This window comes from Labeo rohita, chromosome 25 (assembly GCF_022985175.1).
Source record: "Labeo rohita strain BAU-BD-2019 chromosome 25, IGBB_LRoh.1.0, whole genome shotgun sequence".
NCBI lineage: Eukaryota > Metazoa > Chordata > Actinopteri > Cypriniformes > Cyprinidae > Labeo > Labeo rohita.
Genome location: NC_066893.1, coordinates 16,518,496 through 16,543,246, shown reverse-complemented (window position 1 = coordinate 16,543,246; position 24,751 = coordinate 16,518,496). Strand labels below are relative to the sequence as shown.

Below are 24,751 nucleotides of genomic sequence, written 5' to 3'. Positions count from 1 at the left end.
TTTCTAGATTAAGATGAAAAGGCCTGCACATTCCTCATTTGATAATTAATGATGCAACCGTAACCCGTTTCTGACGGTTGCATAAGAGCTCATTAGCCATTTACCTTCAATAAAACACATTGGGATGAACACATTCTTTATTTAAAGCCTATAGCTGAATGAAGCATCAACTGTTTACTTTGAGTTAAAGAGCATGCGAAAGGTGAACGTCCTCACTGAAGTCCAGAGACACAGTCTGGCTTCGAGGAAGTCGTAAAGTATATTTGCAAACGCAATATGGGCGATAACCAAAAAAAGAAAGTCCGCCTGTGGCTTCCGATTTTGTTTAGGAATGATCTAAAATTGGAGTCAGTGGCACCAATAAGGCAGAATGGAACAGATCTGAATCTAATGACCTCTGAGCTCATTTTTCCTGTAATCGGACAGGTCATAAGGTCACGCCAGTGGTCATTAATCTAGCAGTAGGGGATAAATACACATCTCTATTTCCCGCTGAAAATCTGACAGACTGATTTACAGATTATATTGTGCTAAAATCAGCGAGTTAAAAAACATAGACACAAAAATCACTCCTTCATATTCAAGTCATGCCCATTTTTTGGTCTTTAAGGGGGAGTTTGGTTATTAGAAAAGTAAACAAGATATCCATGGATATGTGGAATGCCAAAAAAGCTTTCTTTGGGAACAAATCATTTCTTATTTATTTGACAAAGGAGCTGCCACACAAACATAAACAATGTGAAGAGTTTTGTAAACCCACTGTGCTCAGCCAAATCTGAGATTTGTGTAAAAATGTGAATACATTGTTATCATGACATCTAATAAATTAATAGGCATGTCTCCTATGCCTCTTAAAACCAACTAAAAACTGAACTAAAATATTGAAAAGCAAATTAAACATTTTATATACTATACCATCAAGATGGTGTAATTATAAATTTCAAATTGAAAACAAAAAATGCTAAATAAAAGGGGGTGTTTAAAAAAACAGCACAGGATGTGCCATTCATACAGTATGTGATAGCGAGAAAGAGCAATTGAGAAGCTTAGCTCATCACTGAGGAGCAGTTAAGGGTCGCTGACTGAACGTAATGGTGCACATCATTGAAGCCTCGCTGAGGGGGAGGCTCTCCGTATCTATTTTCTCGCTGGGTTACAGAAACACACTGCCACTTAAATATCAAAAGCAAAATGAGTGAAACAAAAAGGCCTGAAGCATTAGGCCATGAATAAACATTGACAAAGGTAAAATTCAATCTGCTTGCAGACAGTATTTATATTTAGCTTTTCCACTACTACCGTTCAAAAGTTTGGGGTCAATAAGATTTATATTTCTTTGTTTTTTTTAATTAATGCTTTTATTCAGCAAGGACGCATTAAATTCTAAAACGTATTTTTTTAAAATCATGTTGTCTTCTGGGAAACGAGTATCTTTTGTAGCCTCTGAAGGGCAGGACTAAATTAAAAAAATATGATATTTAGGCAACATAAGAAAAATATACACATCTTCATTCTGTTTAGAAGTTTTCAACCCTGGCTCTTAATGCATTGTTTTTCCTTCTGTAATAGCTGCATATGAGTCCCTCAGTGTCAAAAGGATCTCAGAATCATACAGTCATTGTTGGAAAGGGTTCAAATACACAAAAATGCTAAAAAACCAAAGAATTTGTGGGACCTGAAGGATTTTTCTGAATGACAGCGGGCAGGACAAACAAGGGACACATGAACAACTATCACCAAAAATAAAAAAGCTGTGAATCATTCAGGTAACAACACATTATTAAGAATCAGGCGTATGTAAACTTTTGAACAGGGTAATTTGTATAATTTCAACTGTAATTTTCTCTTGTGGGCTATATGTAACATGCATTTTGTATGATCCCTGTTATTTTGGTAAAATAATTAACATTTTGCAGATTCTGCAAGGTGTATGTAAACTTTTGACCTCAGCTGTACCTGATTGCCAAATGTATTGCATTTATGACTCTTATGAACTGGTTCAAAGTGAATCAAAGTAAAACCAGTATAGGCTGATTCCTGAATTAATGATTCGAATGAATCAGTTCATTTTAGCGAATTCAACAAATACAGTGAAAGCAGTGTAGTTTAATTCCTAAACTAATGATTCTATTTAGTTGCACCTCATAATTCAGCAATGGCGTGCATTTGTTGTTGTTAAAAGTACAAAAAAAATTGTTAATGGAGCTGTTCAGAAACAAAAATCATTAAGAGGAAACATAAAATATTTTATAATTTCTCAATTTAAGCAAAGCAGTGACCTAAACTCATGGCATCACCAACCCTCATATTTTTTATCATGTTTCCCACAAAAATATTGTGCAGCACAAACATTTTTAACATTGATAACAAAAATGCTTTTTTTTTTAGCACCAAATCAGCATATTACAATGATTTCAGAAGGATCATGTGACACTATTTAGCTCTGCCATCAAATGAATAAATTACATTTTATAAATATATTAAAGTAGAAAACAGTTATTTAAAAAATTGTAACATTTTATAATATTACAGTTTTATTGTATTCCTGATTAAATAAATCTTACGAACCCCAATTTTTTTTCTTCCTTTTTAATTGAGAATATCAAAGACTACAGTTTATTCAAGTGTGTGTTTAGATAATATGTAGTATTATATATGTGACCCTGGACCACAAAACCAGTCATAAGTGTCAAATTTTTTGAAATTGAGATTTTTACATCATCTGAAAGCTGAATAAATAAGCTTTCCATTGATGTATGGTTGTTAGGATAGGACAATATTTGGTTGAGATACAACTATTTGAAAATCTGGAATCTAAGCGTGTACAAAAAATCAAAATATTGAGAAAATGGCCTTTAAAGTTGTCCAAATGAAGTTCTTAGCAATGCATATTACTAATCAAAAATTTGGTTTTGATGTATTTATGCTAGAAAATTTACAAAGTATCTTCACGGAACATGATCTTTACTTTATATCCTAATGATTCTGGATATAATAAAAAAGTGACAATTTCAACCCATACAATGTATTTTTGGCTATTGCTACAAATATACCAGTGCTTCTTATGGCTGGTTTTGTGGTCCAGGCTCACATATAATTTTTAAATAAGCATACTTACAGTGTTTCTTTTTAATTGCAAGTACTTCATCAGTTATGATTATAATCACTGAAATCTTTCTTTGTAGTTTCACTCACTACACCTAACTTGACTGTGAAGTTTAAACTGACAAAGTTTACAAGCACATAACTTTTATGAGTTTTCTGAGTGTAGTACTTCAACCAGGAAGACCCTTGCAATACCCTTTAAAAGTAAGTAACCAAATACGTTTGTTGCTTAATGGATCTCGGCGTGTCATTCACTAGTTCTGATTTAGCACAAGGGGAGACCGTGTCGAGGAGGAGGCCGGACTGGGAGTAGAGACCGGGGGCATGCAAGTTTTACAAGATCCCCTGGAGTGAAGAAGCGCTCTCCATCATCTGGCTGTGACATCCCACTGAGTAAGACTTATGGGCTGACACCTCAATAGGGACACGGCTAATGCAGGACGGCATGTGGGTTAAGATAGGGCTCCTGATCGCCTCCCCCCACCCATCACAACCGAAATGGTTCATCCTTTAAGAGGTGCACATCGCCGGCTGAACAGATATATAGGTGGGGATGACATACTCCACGTATGGGGAGTACCGTGTACCCGTGCGATCGCTTCTTACCTCTTCAGAATTAAAAGCGTATGGGCCTGCCATGGTGGTCCTTGAGGGGTATAATTCAATCAAAACAGCCGTCCGCTGAGCATTCCTATTTCTCATTGGATTCGAAGTACGACGAGAAGATTAACAACTGGCTGAAAGAGAGAGAAACAGTCATAACTTTGCGTTTGGGCTAATTTAAGGCCATATAAATGATGTGGATGGTGAACTTTAAACTGGGCTGACCTTTGACAGTAGTGGGCAGGCTGGGATTATCTTCTCGTCTCTCAATGTGAGGTAAGATGAGAAGGCCAGAGCGGAGGTGATTCACAGCTACAGAGGGAGAACAACAGTGCACTGCTTTTTTTTTAAGAAAAAGGGGGATAGAAAAAAGACGTTAATGTAATTATTTATCCACGTGCCTGGTTTGGAGCACTCTTTCGTCACCTAGGGCTTTCCTATTGAAAGAAGAATGTGGCAGGACATTTTGAATGGCGTTTGGATAAACTAATCTTAAACTACAGAGTAAAGTGTAGTCCAATTCCCAAAAAAATGATTCAAATAAGTTGGCTCACCAGACAACTCCTGAACAAATTATTCTAAAGCAGTTGATTCTTTTTTGTGAATTTTGTGAATCAGTTTAGTCTAATTCCCAAACAAATGATTCAAATAACTCAGCTCTTTTTAGTGAATTATACATATACACAACTAGTGTTTGATTGCCAAAAGAATGATTCTAATGAGTTTGATTCCCAAAAGAATGATTCTAATGAGTTGGTTCTTATTAGTGAATTAAACAACTACAGCACAACTACTTTAGTCTGATTCCCAAACTAATGATTTAAAAAAGTTGGTTCAAAAAGTGAATCAAAAATAGTGCAACCAGTGCACTCTGATTCCCAAATGAATAATTCACTTCTAAACTGGTTATTTATAATGAATCAAATCAATGAATCAGTGTAGTAAGAACTATTCTACAGCAGTTAACATTTGAAATGGATCAAAAAAGTTCATCAAAGTTGTCCTAAGACAAGAATGGGTATTGTTTTGGTGTTAGGACAAAGGTTTTGATCCACTTCAAATGTTGACTGTATTCTGTAATTATTCTAAAGAGATGGTTCACAACAACAGACACAACTCAACCAGACAACTCCTGAACAAAGAGTTAGTTCTTTTTAGAGAATTAAACAACTACGGCGCATTCAGTTTAGTCCAATTTCCAAAAAATTATTCAAATAAATTGGCTCTTTTTTTTAGTGAATTATTCAAATACACTAAGAGTGTTTGATTCCCAAAAGAACGACAATGATGATAATGAGTTGGTTTTTATTAGAGTATTAAACAACTACAGCACAACTACTTTAGTCTGATTCCCAAACAAATGATTCAGATAAGTTGGTTCAAAAAGTGAATGAAAAACACTGCAACCAGTGCACTTTGATTCCCAAATGAATTATTCTCTTCTGAGCTGGTTATTTATAATGAATCAAATCTCTGTAGGCTGATTCCTGAATGAATGATTCTAATGAGTCAGTTCTTTTTAGTGAATTAAACAAATACAGTGAAACTATATTTGTAGTAGAACTATTCTATTCTAGAATTATTCTAGAGTTGGTTCTTTTTTTTTATTTAAACAAACACAACACAACCAGACGATGAGTTGAGTTGGTTCTTTTTAGTGAATTAAACAACTACAGCGCAACTACTTTAGTCTGATTGAGCTGGTTCTTTTAAATGAATCAGTCTTTAAGTGCAATAGGTGTACTGTAGTCAGATTCCTAAACAAATGATTCAAATAAGTTGGTTCTTTTTAATGAATTAAACAACTACAGTGCAACTATTTTAGTCTGATTCCCAAACAAATGTTTGTCAGAAAGTCAGTCAAAAACATACAGTGCAACCAGTGCACTGTCTGCTAAATGAATGACTCTCGTAAGGTGGTTCTTTACAATGAATCAATTTGAAAGTGCAACCAGTGTAGGCCGATTCCTGAATGAATGATTCTAATGGGTCAGTTCTTTTTAGTGAATTAAACAACTACAGCGTAATCAGTTTAGTCTCAAACAAAAGATTCGAAAAGAGTCGGTTCTTTAAGTGAATCAAAAACATACTTGATTCCCAAATATATTGCTTTTGTGACTCTTATGAGCTGGTTCTTTTTAATGAATCAGTGTGCAGCCAGTGTAGGCTGATTCCTGAATTAATGATTCTGATGAATCTGTTTTTTCTTTTTTTGTGATTTAAACAAATACAACGCAACCAGATGACTCCTGAACAAATTATTCTAAAAGAGTTTTTTTTTTTTTTTTTTGTGAATTAAACAATACTAAAACTACAGAGGAAAACAGATCAGTGTAGTCTGATTCCCAAACAAATGATTCAAATAAGTTGACTCTTTTTAATGAATTATGCAAATACACAACCAATGTTCGATTACCAAAGGAATGAATCTAATGAGTTTGATTCTCAAAGAATTATTCTAATGAGTTGTTCTTGTTGTTTTTTAGTAAATTAAACAACTACAGCACAACTACTTTAGTCTGACTCCCAAACAAATCTGTCTGAAAAAAACAAATCTGTTTAAAAAAAGTTGGTTTGAAAAGTAAATTAAAAACAAAGTGCAGCCAGTGCACTCTCATTCCTAAATGCATGACTCTTATGAGCTGTTTTTTTTTTTTTTTTTAATAATACAACCAGTGTAGGCTGATTGCTAAATGAATGATTCTAATGAGTCTGTTCTTTTTAGTGAACTAAACAGATACAGTGAAACCAGTGTAGTGCTGAACTATTCTGTTCTGTAATTATTCTGAAGAGTTTGTTCTTTTTGTGATTTAAAATAACTCAACACAATCAGATGACTCCTAAACTAATTATTCTAAAAGAGTTGGGTTCTTTTTAGTGAATTAAACAACTACAGCACAATCAGTTTAGCTTAATTCTCAAACAAAAGATTCTACTAAGTCACTTCAAGTGAATCAAATACATACTTGATTCCCAAACGTTGCATTTGTGACTCATGAGCTGCTTCTTTTTAATGAATCAAAGTGCAACCAGTGTAGGCCGATTCCTGAATTAACGATTCTAATGAATCAGTTCTTTTTAGTGAATTCAACAAATACTGTATAGTAAAACCAGTGTAGTTTGAATCCCAAACTAATGATTCTATTTAGCCACACCTTGTAATTCAGCAATGGAATGCATTTTCTTCCCAAATATTTATTCTTAAAACCACAAAAAAGAATTGTTAATGGAACTGTTCAAAAATGAAAATCATTAAGAAGAACCATTAAATATTTTATATAGTCTCACAGTGACCTAAACTCGTAGCACCAACAACCCTAATAAACAGAAGTGGGCCTGTTTGCACTGAATGTTATTCTAAAGTTAAAGGAACACGCAGCGGCCTAGCGGTGCGCACACAGACGGGTCAGGCTAATTTGCTGTGGCAGTCAGGACACGGTGATGGAATGTGAATGTCAGCAGGCTCTGTATTTACACACGATATAAAACCGACTAGTAATTAACACTAGGGCCCTCCCGCGCTCAAGTGTAATTGACTGTTTCAAAGGACTGCCACTTCATAATCCAGTGTGTGTATTAAAATTACGCTCTCCATATTGCCCACTCCCTCTAAGGATAAGGGTCAGTACTGCTGGCACAGTGGCTGGAACGCATAAGATTTCTTTACGAGGACATTAACATTTTGACATATTAATAATGAGTAAGTGTATTAAGGTGAACCTCTGAGGGACCTTGTGCTTTCATCAGGAGGTGCGCATTTGCTTTCTGCTGGATGATTTTAGTACTAGGTGAAATGTTTTTGTGAAGCTCTTAAAAGTGCTTAATTTGAAATGGAAACTCATTTGGTTTATTTTCCTAAAATAAAGCTTATTAAATATGACCGTATGAGCTAGCACAAGTAGCATTATAGCATAAACCAGGTTAGTGCTGTAAGACAAAATGCGGTAAAAAAACAAAAAAAAAACCAAACAAAAAAACATCTATATCTACAGATTACATTTTCAGTCCTATTTTTTTGGTAAGAAAAAAAATGATATAAAGCTGAAAAAATATACTCCTGCGGCTTTCGTTGACCAGTGTCGCCATATGCAACACATTTTGTCATCTGTATCGCCCTAACATGTGTCCACACGGTCCCCACAGCCTATTTACCAAGGACATAAACTTAATGGGAGACTCATTTGCATTTGTTAATTTGGCTTGATATGTGCTAATTGATTCTTCTTACTTGTGTATTTTAATTATCCCAAGTTATAGTTGCCCACTGTTTGTGTATCAAATGTAAATTAGCAATGTTTGGCCATTAAATGCCCTCTGAGGAACGAACATGCTAGTCTGGAAGTAATGAGTGTTAATTAGCTTGTGCGGCGTAATTAACAGGTTTATGTGTAGCACTTACCTTGTTTAGCAATAGATTAACATGATGCAGTGGACGTAAACATTTGACCCTTTTAAGAAAGTCTGCAAAAAATAAAGTTGCTTGAAATGTTGAACATTTATTTAGTTAAATTAATATCTTACTGTATCTACTCACATGGAGGGTTAGGAACGTATCTAAGGAACACATTTCAAACTCTAAAAACATTACAAACGCATACATTTCTAATGCGTATCAATCAATTTTGAGTCTTTTTTGAGGCATTAAACCTTCAGATGACATAAATTCCTCAATTTTTGCAATTTGGGCCATTATGTCGGATTGTTTTCGTTCTTCTTTTCTTTCAGAGCTTGAAGCCATAGGCTGGGTCAGTTTCTCCACGCTCTGAAGTTTAGGAGGAGGAGGAACAGTAGGAGTGGAGTTTTGTCGCAGCCCATTACCCATGGAAGAAGAGACCGGACTGCCACTCACCGTTGAGCTGTAGGAGATAAGAACTTGATTCTCCTGCGGGAAAATAAAATTGGTAATAAAAGCGCGATGACACTCTACCTTGATTTAATTCTGATGGAAGTATTAATGAAAATGAAAAGTAAAATCTAACAGATTTAAGGTTATTGCACACTGAATCTGAAATTTTCGTCTGTGTTTTTTCGTATTCGTCATTCGTTACCTTGCACACTTGCACACAATTCAATGCGTATTAATTCTTACGTTGCAGAAAAATTCGCAAAACAATACAAAATGTAATGATTTTGTTGTCCATGCTCTTTCTAAAAAGAGAAAATACATATTATAAAGAAGACCACTATTTTCTGTGAACTCAGTGTACAAGCACCTTTACAGTGCTTTGTGCTGTGTGACGAAGTGGATGAATTTGTCAGACGCAATTCTGGATTTTGGCGTTTGCTTGTACGGTGGCTCTGAACTGTCAAAACACCTCTCAAAATGGTTGCTACAGATGTGAAAAACGCAGAAAATCCAACCCGATCTGAACTTATTTAGAACGGACGAAAGTTTCATGTCTGACACAACGTGAGGTTGTATTTATTTTTAACGTGCAAACAATTTCGGACTCTGTGCAATGACCTTTAGTCTAGTAAAAAAAAACCATACATGACAAACAAGCACACTGGGCCTCATTTACGAGATGAACGTAGGACAGAAATTTGGGCGTACAGTCGTTTCTACGCAAAACTTGGAATTTACCAATATGGAATATTAAAATGAACTTGCATGCAGCAGAGAATTTCAGAGAATTGTATAATGGCAGCATTTTGTTAATTTTGATTATTTCCCTAATTGACAAACAAAGCAGCGCTTCTGTGAATGGAGAAAAATGAATAAAACAAAAAGGCATAAACTAAATAAATTTCTCTTAAATAATTAACAGATTAGCAAAAGAAATAAAACCTGTACGAGTTTATTTTTTCTTTATATCTTTATTTTATTAAATGTTACTGATCGTGTAGACACCTCACACACACATTTCAGTCATTAATCAAACTAAAATACAGTCAACCAAACATAAAAGTTACACTGAACTGATCAATTTAAAAATACCACTGTAAAATCTGCATGAAGCACTGAAATAAAAATTATTGCTCATGTGAAGTGTTGGGAAAAGTTACTTTTAAAAGTAATGCATTACAATATTGCGTTACTCCCTAAAAAAGTAACTGATTACATTGCTTATTTCCTTTTATGGAAAGTAATGTGTTACATTACTTTTTAAATTCGGGCAGGGCTTACTTGTTTGTTTTTAATATAAAAAACTTTCATTTTTAGCAAATGCAAAAGCCCTTTCACACCAAATGTGCTAAAGAAAAAATAAATTCAAATGTTAGTTTATCTTGAGTAATTTTTGCTTATTAGAACGGTTGAACTGGATCATTTAAAGGTTAACAGCAGCAAAGACACTGGTAAAATAGGATTAAATACATAAAGGTTATTTGTATTATGTAACATATTTAATTATTGCAGGTTTGTGTGATATATTTTTACATTTATTCTCCCATTAAGGTTTATATTTATTCTCGATATTGGATCTCAAGTGAAGTACAAAGCCTCTTTTAACATCACTGATAATAGTTTAGCAAATAAATGTTACATGGCAAAAAAATTAAAACTTTTGGATGTTGAATGAGAAAGGCTTGTTTAGATTCGCTTTAATAAATTCATTTTTGCTTGACGTTTCTATTCAGTTTTTAATGGATGCCACTATAGCCTAATTTGTATTTTACTTTATAGTTTAGTATAAAACATTTATAGCTACTTATCTTTCATTCTTGTTCTGTAAAAGGCTATCATTAAATTTAAAGGGTTTGTTGTGGATTAAGAAGAACTAAATAGCCGTAAACGTTTCGTTATATTTACAGGTATTTAATATACATATAAATTAATGCCATTGTTTGCAATTATAATGTTAAAGAGTGCTTTTAGAGAAAGATCAGTTTCTCTTTCATGAGATTACATCCTCTTTTTGGCCAGGTTACGTTTCTCAGTGTCTTCTAAACCGGGGTGTTTTTAGGTGCATGATATTCATATGATGATTGTTTTCTGCCTCCACATTTATCAACGTAAGATCTTTGTAAGATGGATTGGTGGCATACAAATATTTCATGAATCGCACGTTAATTCTGTTGTAAATTGATTTGTGCGCTCAGATCTGTGCTCGTTTCTATGTTAGATTGATAAATGAGGCACATTGGGTGTTGTTTAGAATTAAATTAAAGTGATAGTTCACCCAAAAATGAAATTTCTGTCATTAATTACTCAACCTCATGTTGTTCTTCGAAACACAAATTAAGATATTTTTGATGAAATCCAAGAGCTTTCTGACCCTCTATAGACAGCAAGTTAAAGGTAGTAAGGACATTGTTAAAATAGTCCATGTGACATCAGTGGTTCAACCATAATGTTACTCTTGTGAACACATTTTTTTTCACAATTTTCTTTGCGCACAAAAAGTATTCTCATAGCTTCATAAAATCAGGGTTAAACTACTGATGTCACATGGACTATTTTAATAATGTCCTTACTACCTTTCGGGGTCTTGAATTTGTCAGTTGTGTTGCTGTCTATGCAGGGTCAGAAAACTCTCGAATTTCATCAGCAATAACTTAATTTGTGTTCTGAAGATGAACAAAGGTCTTACAGGTTTGGAACGACATGAGGTTGAGCTGATTTTTGGGTGAACTATTCCTTTAATAAGTCAATTTAATTGATTTATTCACATAATTATTTGAAGTATTTATTTGAATAATATTTTTCTAAACTTTATTTTGCTTTTGGATCAAATGGTAAATCCTTGGTGACAACTTGACTTAACATTCAAAAAAGCAAAAACTATCATTTAGATTGATTTCATTTAAGTAATGCAGCCAAAAGTTGAAACCGGATATTGCAGTGTTATCAAAAACAACAGCCTTGAAAACGATCTCTGGTTTATTCCATATTAGCCTCTTAGCTCCCTTTGGAGTTGGGTTGCTTCTCTGTGATTTATACTTAGAGACTTTTGTCCTGCTGTTTTCTATCAACATTTAATTGAGAAAAATGCTGCCATTTCACCCTGCTGAAATACTTCTGGGAATGGAAGTTGTCTTTAGGCACTCAGCGTGTGCTGCAGCGCATGCCTCTTATGTTAACTCACTAGATTCTTCGCTGACCTGTGTGGAAACTTACTTTCTCTGTTAACATTTCAGAAAAAGACTGCTTGATAGCATTCCACTCTCCTTGACAGTCGCTCCTTTGGTGGGGACGCTTGCTTGGGGTTTCTAGTCTCTCAGGAGTCTTCATAATGGCTGTAAATACAGGATTTGAATTTAAAATGTTTTTGAGTCTTATAATTCTAAAACACTCTGTTTATATTACAAGACACACCTCCTTTTGCCAATTTATCCTTTATAAAAAGGGGAGCACAATATGGAGAAACAAGCTCATGAAATCCAGAGGACCACAGCTCAGTTCTTAAAGGTGTTGGATGTGGTTTCTTTATCCCTTTCATAAACGTGTCCCATGCAAAGGACGACTGATGTCTTGTGTTTCTAGAATGGTCTGAAGTATTTACCAAGTATTTACCAGAAAAATCTTCTTCTGGGTTTGTGATTTTGGGTTCTTCAGAAGAAACACCCAGTTCAGTCTGTTGCGATTTCAATGGTTCTGAATCATCTTTTTGATCGCTATTTTCCAAAATCACCTCCACCGGTTCAACTAAAGTGGTGTGATCAACAAGAGGCGATTGTTTAGATTCCATCTCGTTGATCACTCTGTAGAGGCTTGTTTCAGTTAACCCCCTCACTTGGGATACCTGACTTTGTGTATGTTCACAAATCAATTCAGGCGGTGAGAACTGATTTTTGGACTCATCAGGGAGTGTTTCGAAAGGCGTCGTGGCACCTGAAGCATCAAGGTTGATTTCAAGCTCCTCATGGATGGTATCATGGCATGGACCTTGTTGGGCGTCTTCTGTAATTGTCATTTTGTCATAAAACACAACTGTTTCTTGTGGATTTGAGATTGGAGTTTTGTCTTCTGAAAGACTCTCTGCAGTTGTTTGAGTTTCCTTTTGGAGAAATTCAGGTGCGGCAGTCTGGTGGTCTTCTTTGGATTGAAATGTAGCATATCCCTGGCTGTCCATGTGTTTATCTGATGTCTGGGATTCAGTCACTTCAGAAGTACACAGATTCCGCTCCAGCGGACTATCTTTCGGTTCCAAAGCTAAAGGGTCGCCGTCTACGCCATAAACAGACCTGGTTTCAGGTCCTGATAGCTCAGCAAGACGACCGTCTGTGTCACTTCGGATTGGGTTTGAGGGGCATCCTTTATCATCTGGCTCACCGGTTTTTGTTTCATCACACGACTTTGACAGATGATTCGTCATGGGATTGACATCCTCAGGCCTTGAGATGTTATCGTCATTGGTTGAAACCAACAGTGAGACTGCAGGTACTGTTCTATCAGCCTGCATTGGAATGTCAAGTTCCTTGCTGTTGTTCTGAGAGCAGCCATCTTTTCTAGCCTTTTGAAACTCGATGCTTTCATCTGCGTGAGGAAATGAAATGCATGCATCATTATGAGAGAAAAATGAGAAGTACAGGTAAGCTTTCTTGATAAAGAGACTGCAGGAACCACCTCCCTGCACTTCACATCATTCTGTATAAAAATGTTAGTTATAGCGGCGCCAAGCTTGGCTGAAGAAGACAACTATGCATTCTTTCTTACCTGGAACGTCTTTATCAGGGTGACACGTTGGTTCACGGTTATCATGAGGACTAATAAGACTTTCCTCAAGATCTTCATGGAGACTGCTCGCCTTTACAAGGTTAATCTCATTAGATGTCACACAGAGAGAATTTTCTTGAACTTTTTTGGCAATCTGTAATAAAAAAGAGCCTTGTATTAAAATTCAAAACACTTTAAGGGATAGTTCACCCAATAATGAAAATTCTGTCATTAATTACTCGCCCTCATGTCTTCCAAACCCATAAGACCTTTTTTTGTCTTTGGAACACAAAATAAGATATTTCAGATGAAATCCAAGGTACCAAGAACATCGACAAAATAGTCCATGTGACATCAGTGGTTCAACTGTAATTACTCTTTAAAATTTCGCTAGAATAAAGCGGAGAAGAACTGTTGAAAAATATTGTTTAGTTTTTTTGCGCACATAACAAGATTCCTAAAATTATTTGGTTGGGCCCGTGCTGTCTATGGGAGTCAGAGAGATCTCAGATTTCATAAAAAATATCCTAATTTGTATTCTGACGATGAATGAAAGTCTTACAGGTTTGGAATGACATGAGGACGAGTAATTACTGAGAGAATTTTCATTTTTGGATGACTATCTCTTAAATAAATCAAACACCATTTCAAAATTGTGATTTAAAAGTTTAGACCTATTTATCCATGTCCAGTTTACAAGCTTATTAAACAGTCACTGGTTATGAATGTATACGTAACGTATCCCACCTCAGAGTTACAAATTTCTTTGGCTTTATGAACTGCAGAAATAGACAGTTTGTGCTCTTCCTGTAGTTGATTATATGCCTCTTTTACCGCTATCAGCTCTTCTTGACCGGACTCCGTTGACACTTGCAATCGCAGAATCTGTGTTTTCAATAAAAAATGGCATTTTAATGATAAAAAGTAATTCAATGTATAATTAAATTTCACAAATCTGCTTTCTGAGGCAGATCTCAATTCTAGATCCTTTATTTTCTTTCTTTTTGCGTGATGCTTTTTCAGAACTCGTCGTCACCTCTTTTTCCCAAGCGAGTTTAGAATTTTGGTATTCATCTCGCAAGCGAGCAAAGCTGTCGTCTTTTTCTTTGGTCCTCTCTTGGTTCAATTCATGTTCTGTTTTAAGGACCTGCAATGAAATTAATCACCCAGAAAATTTTTAACGCAATGATAAATTTTTATGTGTTTATTTAACCTGGACAGAGGATTCTAAACAGACGGAGAGGCCAATACAAATCAGTTGGCTTTTGTCATGTTAATAATGGTTTTAATCAGTGAATGACTAAGTGAATTAAATAGAGGAATGGAGGGAATAAAAGAGAAGGAGGCTGTAAACGGACATTAAACACACTTACTATTATTGAGTTGCACTTCGTGTGTTGTAAATGTGCAAAAGTGATTTTCAGTCCACTCAATCAATTTTATGAGCACTAGGTGACCATTGTTTACTCCTGAATGTGTATAACATACTAAGATTATCATTTTGAGAAAATTAAATTACATTAAATATCTGGAAACAGTTGACAGATTTAGCTTTTTATTTTTTACCCCAAAATATTTATTTAGTGTTTACGTTTACCTACTATACACAGTTAATTTGTTTTTTATTATTTAATTAATAAGAGATTTTTATCTGTTCTTTTTAGATGTGCACACAGTACAAATAAAATGCAAAAAACTGTGAAAAATAAATAAATAAATACATTTTAATTTGCATAAAAAACTAAAATAAATTTAAAAAAAAATCTTTTTGTATGTTGGGTTTTGGGAAGCCTGACCTGATATTCCTCACGGAGTGTGCGGAGCTCCTGCTCTGCTCGGATCAGAGCTTCTGTCTGTGTTTGCAGTAAATTCTGATTGTGGTGGAGGGATCTCAATACCATCTGACACACACACACACACACACATACTTCATTTCGTCCAAGTCTGATTACCTGTGTTAAACGATACTAACGCACAAAAAGGTCCAGATTTTTCTGAGAGGCTTACCTTCTTCTCTGCCCTTTCTGTGGTCATTTCATTTCTCAGTTTTTTGTTAAGTTCTGTTTCCTAAAAGCATAAAAAATAACATTTACAGACTTCCCGGTATCACCTTTTATGCTTAAAAATGTAAAAACATTCTACCACAAGGAGTTTCTTCTCAAGTAGTTGAAACTGTTGCTCTTTCAGAACATCCTGTAAACATTCCTCTCCAGGTTTGCAGACCGACGACACTTTGAATGCGACCAGCTCTTTGTTGATCTTCTCCAAATCCTAAATATGAAGTGCAACAATTTGTGACACAGTGATGTAGAACAACTTCAAACTTCAAAGCAAGTCAATTTACAAAGCAATAAGTGGTACAAGAATGATTCAGTGCTTATACCTCTTTCAAGGCTTTAATCGTAGATTCCTGTTTTTCATTGATGGATGTGAGGTTTTTATTAATTCGCATGGCCTCTTCAACTTGGAAAAAAAGATTTAAAAAAGCTTGGCGTTGCTACACAGGCTTTCTTTTAGCATTAACCTACAAAGGCTGAATAATTCATGTTCAAAAAATGACAATTTATTGATGCGAATGAAGAAAAGTTTTTTTCCAGCTCTTTTAAATTAGCTGTTGAGTTTAAAGACACCCCTGAACCCCCTCAGCAAGTGTTTCATACCATTTTGTTCGAGTTTCTCATGGGCCTGTTTGACCATGGCACACTGTCTGGAGACGGCGGCGAAGCGCCTCTCCACTTCTCCCAGCTGGTTCAGGTGGCTGTCTTTGGTTTGTGTCTGCAGCTGCAACTTTTGCTCCTGAAAAGTTTAAAAACACATTGTCCTCCCTTCTAAGAGGAATATCCCCATTCGGCCGTACAAGTAATAACAGTTCTTTTTCACGGCAAGGGCAGACCGTGAATATATACTGCATCGGAGAGTTTGAAGACCTTTGTTTAACATCTCGGCTGAGTGCTCCTTTCTGCTAGATAAGGAGTCAACTTCCAAACATGCCTGAGGGGCTTTTATGTGAACCGCAGCCCGTTACTGTTTGATTGTCTGTATCAAACTGATTCCCCACTCCGCCATTGAAAGGTTAAACAGAGCGAGGCTCCGATATAAAATATTTTAATAGTGGTATTTTCACAGCGGCGCTGGCGGTTCACGTGTCACGCCCTCCCTATCCGTTACTCCTGATGATCCGCTCTCCCTCTCAGTTCCTCCTCTTTAATTCTTCCCACTCCCACTTGCCTCTGTCAACAATTTATATAATTGGAAATCCTTACCAGCTCGCCTAATTTCTTCTCCGAACTGTACCTGAGCAACTGTAAGACAGTAGTAAAAGAAGAAAGTGATTTTAGTGAGTTTTTATCTCTGAAAGTGACCTTTCTAAAAGTTGCAAGCAGAATAAACAGATTCAGGATAAGTGTTTCAATTAAAGTAGAAATATTATAGCATATAGTCATTTTATTATTATTTAAATACAATATTAATAAATAAGAGTAAAGAGTGTTTAGATACGAATCAAACTGCCCGAATTGCATTATCAAATAAAAGAGTAACAAGGGCCTTTATCAGCCAATGGTACGGTTGAACCGAGGGTTTGATGAACCGTAGAAACCATGCATCACCCATGCGACATCATTTATCTGACAACACCAAATAGACCTACACAGACCCCCACTCAAAGGTCAGCGATGAGATGGATTTTCCCACTGTTTTATGTCCCTAAAGCAAGAGAGAGGTATGGAAGATCTTGTTATGTAAAGGTGTGTTGTTGTTGTATTGATTTTGTGTACCTGCAGCTGTTTTAGTTCTTCCTTGAGGCTGATGATCTCTTTGTCTTTCAGTTCAGCAGCCAACTGGTTTTTACCCTTTAAGAGGTCATTAACATTTAGTCAAGTGATGATTAAAGATCTTAATAAAAGCATAAACCAATGCACAACAGATTAAAATGCAAAAATACAGTCTAACCTTTTCTCCCTCAATTTTTCGGATTTGGGCCTGAAACTTTAAATTAAACAAAAAAAATTATACATACAAATGTTCAGATTTTTTTGCGTATATACTTCTTTCCTTTACTAAAGGGGTAGTGCATCCAAAAATGAAAATTCTGTCATTAATTACTCACCCTCATGTTGTTCCAAACCCGTAAGACCTTGGTTCGTCTTTGGAACACAAATTAAGATATTTTTGATGAAATCCTAGAGTTTTCTGACCCTGCATAGACAGCAACACAACTGACAAGTTCAAGGCCCAGAAAGGTAGTACGGACATTGTTAAAATAGTCCATGTGACGTCAGTGGATCAGCCGTAATTTCATGAAGCCACGAGAATACTTTTTGTGTGCAAATAAAACAAAAAGAATGACTTTAATCAACCATTTATTTCTTCTTTTCCACGTCAGTCTTCGACGCATGTTCACGACAGTACCACAACGCATGTAAGCGTGTCAAAGAATGCTTTTTTGCACAGAAAAAGTATTCTTAGAGCTTCATAAAATTAAGTTTGAACCACTGATGTCACATGGACTATTTTGTCGATATCCTTACTACCTTTCTGGGCCTTGAATTTGTCCGTTGTATTGCTGTCTATGCAGGGTCAGAAAGCTCTCGGATTTTATCCAAAATATCTTAATTTGTGCTCTGAAGATGAATGAAGGTCTTTCAGGTTTGGAACAACATGAGGGTGATTCATTTTTGGCTGAACTAACCCTTAATTATTTATTTTTTTATTGAAATAAAGTCCTTATGTCATACCTGTTTTTTTATAGCAGCAAGTGACTCCGAATTTTCGTTCGCTGTTCTAGAAATCTGACTTTGTAAAGACTCCTGAAAAAGAATCAGCTGTTAATATTGATACAAGCTTTAGCAATATAAATGGTTTTATTTCTATAAATGCTCAGTCGTTTTCTCAAAATCAGTCCCTTTCTCAAAAGAAAGTCCCACTTTTTTTAAATAATGGAATCTTAGGAATTTAATGAAAAAAACATTGAAGTATTCTTATCGGTCCTAACAAACCTTTTGCCATTCCAACTCCTGCTTCTCCAGCACTAGTTTACAAATCTGCTCCTCATATCTTGTTTCAGCATCCTGTGTCCAAAATGTACACAAGCACATCAATATTCAGTGTAATAATAGGAGAGAACCACATGGATTTAAATGATTTACATTTTATGCAGGTATATGGACACCAAAGAGGAGATTTTCACATAAAGCCATCGTCATGTGGGTTTAAGACAGTGGGTTTTCTACATTGTGGCTTTTATTTTCATGTAGTTTATTTACATTTTCCTAATAAAGTGTGCTACTAGCAAAGCTGTTGATGTTTCATGGAAGGACAATAAATTGAATAAATGGGGTCTGCAGGTAAAAAAAAAAGAGCATTAAAATTAGTGGGTCATGTGAATCTTTCAGAACAGAAACTGATTGCATACAGTTGAGGTCAAAAGTTAACATACACCTTACAGAATCTGTTAATTATTTTACCAAAATAAGAGGCATCATACAAAATGCATGTAATTTTTTATTTTGTACTGACCTGAATAGGATATTTCACCTAAAAGATGTTTACATATAGTCTACAGGAACAAATAATAGTTGCATTTATAAAAAATAACCCTATTTAAAAGTTTACATATGTTTGAATCTTAATACTATGTTATCACCTGAATGATCCACAGCTGTGTTTTTTTTTGTTTGTTTGTTTAGTGATTGTTGTTCACGAGTCCCTTGTTTGTCCTGAACAGTTAAACTGCCCACTGTTCTTCAGAAAAATCCTTTGGTCCCACAAACTCTTTGGTTTTCCAGCATTTTTGTGTAGCTTAACTCTAACAATGACTGTATGATTTTGAGATTTATTTTTTAACCCTGAGTACAACTGAGGGACTCATATGCAACTGTTACAGAAGGTTCAGCCACTCACTGATGCTTCAGAAGGAAAAACAATGCATTAAGAGCCGGGGGGGTGAAAACTTTTGAACAAAATAAAGAATTGGTAATTTTTTCTTATTTTGCCTAAATATCATATTTCTTTAATTTAGTACTGCCCTTCAGAAGCTACAGAAGATACTTACATGTTTCCGAGAAGACAAAATAAGTTAAATTTACCCTGATCTTCAAATTCAAAAAGTTTGCACCCCTGGCTCTTAATGCATTATTTTTCCTTCTGGCGCATCAGTGAGTGTTTGACCTTTTGTAATAGTTGCATATGAGTCTCTCAGTTGTCCTCAGTGTGAAAGGATGGATCTCAAAATCATACAGTCATTGTTGGAAAGGGTTCAAATACACAAAAATGCTAAAAAAAAAATTTGTGGGACCTGAAGGATTTTTCTAAAGAACAGCAGGCAGTTTAACTGTTACAAACAAGGGACACATGAACAACTATCACTAAACAAAAAAACACAGCTGTGGATCATTCATGTATTAACACAGTATTAAGAATCAAGTGTATGTAAACTTTTGAAATGGGCCATTTTTATAAATTCAGCTATTATTTTCTCTTGTGGACTATATGTAAACATCTTTTATGTGAAATATCTTTTTCAGGTCATTACTAACTAAAAAATAACATGCATTTTGTATGATCCCTCTTATTTTGGTCAAACAATTAACATTTTTGCAGATTCTTTATGTAAACTTTTGACCTCAAATACATGTAGATGTATGAAATCTTATAAGACAAAGACACATAAAATGTGTTGAAAGAATAAAAACAGCATGCAAAATATCACTCTACTAGTGACTAGTGTCATGCATCAGGACAATGCACTTTCAGCAGCTGGCCGTTCAAATTTCCTGTATCTGGCAAAACGGCTGACAACATGGCAAGCTAATACAGTCATTTTAATGGAACACACTTTGCACTCTCTTAAAAGAACATAAGAAGTGACGGCATTCAGCTGAGCGCGTTTGTCTGGCAGGAAATCCTCCATCTTAACCCCGTCCCTATAAACCAGAGAACTACAAAGTGTTAGTTTAATGGCATGCCTGAGGATCACATTGATTTAATGCCTTTGTTCCTCACCAACATCATAATAACAATAAAACACGAGAGATACAATTGTTTATTTTTGCTCGTACAACCTTTAAACATGTCCAGAGTTGGGTTTTAAGTGCTTTGCTCGAGGGTACCGGTCGTGCAAGCAAATATGTGAATTTGTCATGTCCTGCAGCATGACCCCGTTCTAATGTAAGTGTAACTTCTGCTGGCTTATATCCAGATGGACAGAAAGTGAACACTCATGACACTTCTCCCACAAAATTACATTCCTCAGTTCTTCATACACGGACCAAATAGAGCCATGATGCCATTCGGATACTAATAAACTGACATTCCTAATATATTGAGATGTCATTTAGCAGACTTTTAGGGGGCTGATATTTGTCTGAGATTGCTCAAGCTCTATAAATATGTGCACACGTCTTAGGGTGAGACTAATATGAAGATTTCTCAGCCAAGAGAAACATTTGTAAGTAAACTAAGTTTCTGATCTGACACTTAGAAAATTGTCAGGCTGATTTTGGCATTTTAGAAATTTCTGAGTTGAATAAACCTGCTCATTTAGATGTTGCCATATCTCAAGGTTGCACAATTTGAATGTTAGTATTTTTTTGGAAATCCTGATAGTTGACTATCTATGTAAATAAAGAAAGAAAAAATGAATGAACAGTCATAAGCTAAATTAGTAAAAAAAAAAAAAATACTATTTAAAAAATTAAAACAAACAAACATGCAGGAGTTATTTCTACCTGATCTGATGCTTTAAATGTTTTTTTTATTGTAACCTAATGTAGATTATGTAGATAATTCAGTTCAAATACTATTAAAAAGATATTATTTTATTGGTTTGCCATGGTTACAGCATTATTTAAATATGAATATTTTCGCTAATCGTTAAGAAAAACTAAATAATAATTAAATTAATATTAAAATATATTTATTAATATTTAAAAAAAATAAAGAGAAATACTAACTACCTAACTAACAAAATATTTAAATGAGTAGAAGGTAAACAAGTAAAATAATAAAGTAAAAATGAAAAAATAAAAATATGAAAACACAAACAAACAGGAGTTATTCCTACCTGAACTGACACTTAAAATATTTTCCTTACTGTAGCCTAACGTATGTTAATTTAGTCATTTCAAATATTATTTAAAATATATAATTTCATTGCTTTCTGTCAGGCAGATTTAGGTTATTGCATTATTTAATTAATTAAATAAATACATACAGGATGTGAAGGGTTGGGGGCAAAGGAAAGGTGAAACTGGGGTTTTGTTATTTTTGTCTTTATCTCATTCGATCAGGTAATCAATTAAAACAATCGTCTTAGATTCTAAGCCACTAATGCACAAACACCTTAAAAAGCAACAGTGCAATAAACATAACTTTTGTCTCCAAAACTTACATCACTTGCTTTGTTTTCTCACGTTTCATCCTTTTTTACACATTGTATATGATCAGAAAGGATAAAAGTAGAAGTAAAACCCCGTACCCTGTGAATATGCAATTCTTCAACTGCCTCCAGGAGACTTGTTTTAAATTCCAGTACTTGCAGTGAGATGGTACGCCCGTCATTCTCTACAGCAATGTTTGGGGTCTTCGGTTGGCCGAGAGCACCTTTATCTTCCATCTACAGAAAAAAAAAAAAAACAGCAGGAGTGTATGTAAATCTTGCCATTTCATTTGTATATAATTTAAAACACATCATTCTGTTTTGGAATATTTCCACTTACCAAGGAGAAAAACTCCTTGTTCCTTGTTCCAGAGTCCACACTTGACTCCATTGCACTTGGGGGAGAAAAAAACATTAAATCAAACAATTTAAACAGAACGTACAGATCAAATCTAGTGCTTTTGCTTCACAAAATAGAAACAATATGATTAAATACATCAATGTTTAATAAATAATTTAACTAATAGAAATTATTATAATAAACCGGCAACATTTTAACCCTAGTTTGTGGTTGCGAATCGACATCACAATTTGCCACATGAATATAAAATTCAACCAAAATAGTCTCATTGTCATATCATTGAGGTACTATTAAAGTTTTTGTAATATTTTGAATTTGTATATTTTTCTATTTATTTTTAGTTAAAGTTCTAGTCATTTTGCTGTGTATTTTTGTAATAAAAATATGTATTTTGTTTTTATTAAATTTTATGTCAGTTTTAGTCAGTTATTACTATGGAAGCCCATTTCCGCCACAGAATAAAAAAAAACAAAAATAACAATAACTTTGTTACTCACACACACACATTTATGTGTATATATATATTTTTTTCTCAGTCTCCAAAATTAAAAAAAAACCAGATGTCAGAACTGTAAGATATAAAGTCAGAATTGCAAGAAAAAAAATCTGAACTGTCAAAAATAAACTAAAATATTTTTTTTCTCACTATTCCCAAAATTGTAAGAGTTGTGAAACTCAGAATTACAAGAAAAAAAGTCAGGATTGTGAGACATAAACTCAGAATTACAAGGGGAAAACTCTGAATTGTGAGTTAAAAATAAGATGCAATTACATTTGGTTTGGAACTATTGGTTTTATCGTACTGCATATGACAAAAACAATGCTACTACATAAATTTCACCTCATAAGAATAAACCACTGCCATAGACAAAGTCAAGCCGTTTTAGAAAAAACATTTTAAATCCCATCTCAAACCTATCAAGGTGAAAATGGCAGCATGGTAAGAGTGTAGGCTAATAGGGGTCAGGGCCATAACACCGGATGGACAGATGGCGCTGTCATTCACCAGAAATTATATAAGATATTTAATTTGACCTGTGCTTGGTCCTCTGTATCCCCATCATCATGTCTGACTTGGAAAGTGGGAGGCCTTCATTCCGCCCGGTGTTTTAATAGAAGAAAGGCTTTCGTCCATTTAGCCGCTGCTGATATATCAATCATGTGCAGGAATTAAATGATCCCGTTAGAATTTGCTACTATCACAAATGACCTGGAGGGCCAATGTCTTTATTCGCTTCCTCCGCTGATTCACCTCAGCAGATATTAAACAACTTTATAAGCCATGAAAGGCAAAATTAAAAGGACACCATCCATAAAATGGGATAATTCGCTGTCTGCGGTATGATGTCTGTATTACTGTCATAGCTGCTCATCTGTAAATGTGAATGGCAGTCGACGGGACATCAGGTGGAAGTTAGAACAGCCATCAGATTTAACCTTTGACCTCAGCTGATCAAACACTAGTTTTGCTTTCAGGGAGAAATCTGGATTTAATATCTGAGACTTTTAACCCCTTAAATAAATATTACTACCATAAACATTGTTCTGGGATACAAAGTAAGTCAGTTTTGGGAACAATACCATAGGTACTACCATCAACTGAAGTAAATTAAAACACTTTTCAAGTCATTTGATTATTAGTAACATTTTTAAACGTAGTATTTTTGTATTAACTATTATAGTGACCATTGTAAATAGGCTGAGTAAACATTTTTATCATTCAGGACGTAAAAAATAGCATATTTTCGAAATGTTAAATAGTATATTTATGTACTTCACAAATGTTTAATTAAGGTAAGCCAATCTATCTAGCTAGCTAAACTATCACAACGTTTGTTTATTAGTTATTTTTCCTCATAACTGACTAACAGCTAATAACAGCTTACGATACGTGCTGCAAATAGTTAAAAAATAAACAAATAATAGTTTAATACGCATAAATGTATTAATGTATTACTTTAACCAGACCTTGGCGACTTTTTAGCCGCGCTGACTGGATTTGATTCGGTTGAAATTCGGTCAGGACGGCTGTGGTAACGCATCTTAAATAATAAATTCTTGAATTTCTGTACACTTTCCTCTCAAATATGATCACTGAAGATGTTTAAAAGCAAATGTGATCTATTATTTTTCCGAGCTAGTGTTTTAAATCATGTCATTCTGTATAAACCCACTCGCCCTACCTGTGTCATCCATTCAGGCGCTAAGAAACGTTGCCTTTGCTGCCACCTAGTGTTTTGTGTGTACCATTTATATTTTAACTTTTGTATATGTAACAACATATTTTTACACGTTTATGTCATGGCATAATAATAAAAAAAAAAAGCTAAATATTTAGAAAACGTTACAGCGTCGAAAGAAACTAAAACTAGCTTTTATGTAACGTCAACTAACTAATTACCTAATTTAATTTAAAGGTATATATACACTACCGTTCAAAAGTTTGGGGTCAGTACATTTTTATTGTTTCTTTCTTTTTTTTTTTTTTTTTTTTTTTTTTTTAATACTTTTATTCACCAAGGATGTATTAAGTTAATAATTAAAAGTTTATTAAAAGTTAATAATAAATAATTTACATTGCTATAAAATATTTATATTTTGAATAAACACTGTACTTTTTAAACTTGTTATTCATGAAAGAATCCTGAAAAAAAAAAAAAAAAAAAAAATCACAGGTTCCAAAAAATATTTGGCAGCACAAGTGTTG

At 34.6% G+C, this 24,751-nt stretch overlaps 1 protein-coding gene across 2 annotated transcripts; it reads right to left on the bottom strand.

The window, feature by feature from the left end:
• Positions 1-8,184: 8,184 nt before the first annotated feature.
• Positions 8,185-24,257, bottom strand: LOC127156856 (coiled-coil domain-containing protein 73). 2 transcript variants are annotated; one of them, XM_051099964.1, is made up of 19 exons: positions 24,228-24,257; positions 22,024-22,078; positions 21,783-21,920; positions 18,304-18,375; positions 18,043-18,114; positions 17,258-17,293; positions 17,083-17,157; positions 16,570-16,608; positions 15,967-16,102; positions 15,690-15,769; positions 15,449-15,577; positions 15,314-15,373; positions 15,103-15,207; positions 14,343-14,453; positions 14,054-14,191; positions 13,307-13,460; positions 11,966-13,126; positions 11,768-11,886; positions 8,185-8,590 (listed from the first exon to the last, which is right to left on the bottom strand). In XM_051099964.1, the coding sequence occupies exons 2-19, from the start codon at positions 22,072-22,074 to the stop codon at positions 8,321-8,323; spliced, it is 2,946 nt and encodes a 981-aa protein (XP_050955921.1). In that variant the 5' UTR covers positions 22,075-22,078; positions 24,228-24,257; the 3' UTR covers positions 8,185-8,320. The 2 variants fall into 2 exon arrangements, with proteins under 2 accessions (XP_050955921.1, XP_050955922.1); XM_051099965.1 differs by having other exon boundaries at positions 12,164-13,126; positions 24,228-24,252.
• Positions 24,258-24,751: the final 494 nt, after the last annotated feature.

Bases quoted from the DNA above. Each gene is read 5' to 3' on its own strand.
- LOC127156856 (XM_051099964.1), bottom strand. From the start codon at position 22,074: ATGGAGTCAAGTGTGGACTCTGGAACAAGGAACAAGGAGTTTTTCTCC. The intron at 17,294-18,042 runs GTATGACATAAG...TTTAATTTAAAG, and splicing joins TTGCTGCTATAAAAAAACAG to TTTCAGGCCCAAATCCGAAA. The intron at 11,887-11,965 runs GTGTGTCTTGTA...CTGTATTTACAG, and splicing joins GGATAAATTGGCAAAAGGAG to CCATTATGAAGACTCCTGAG.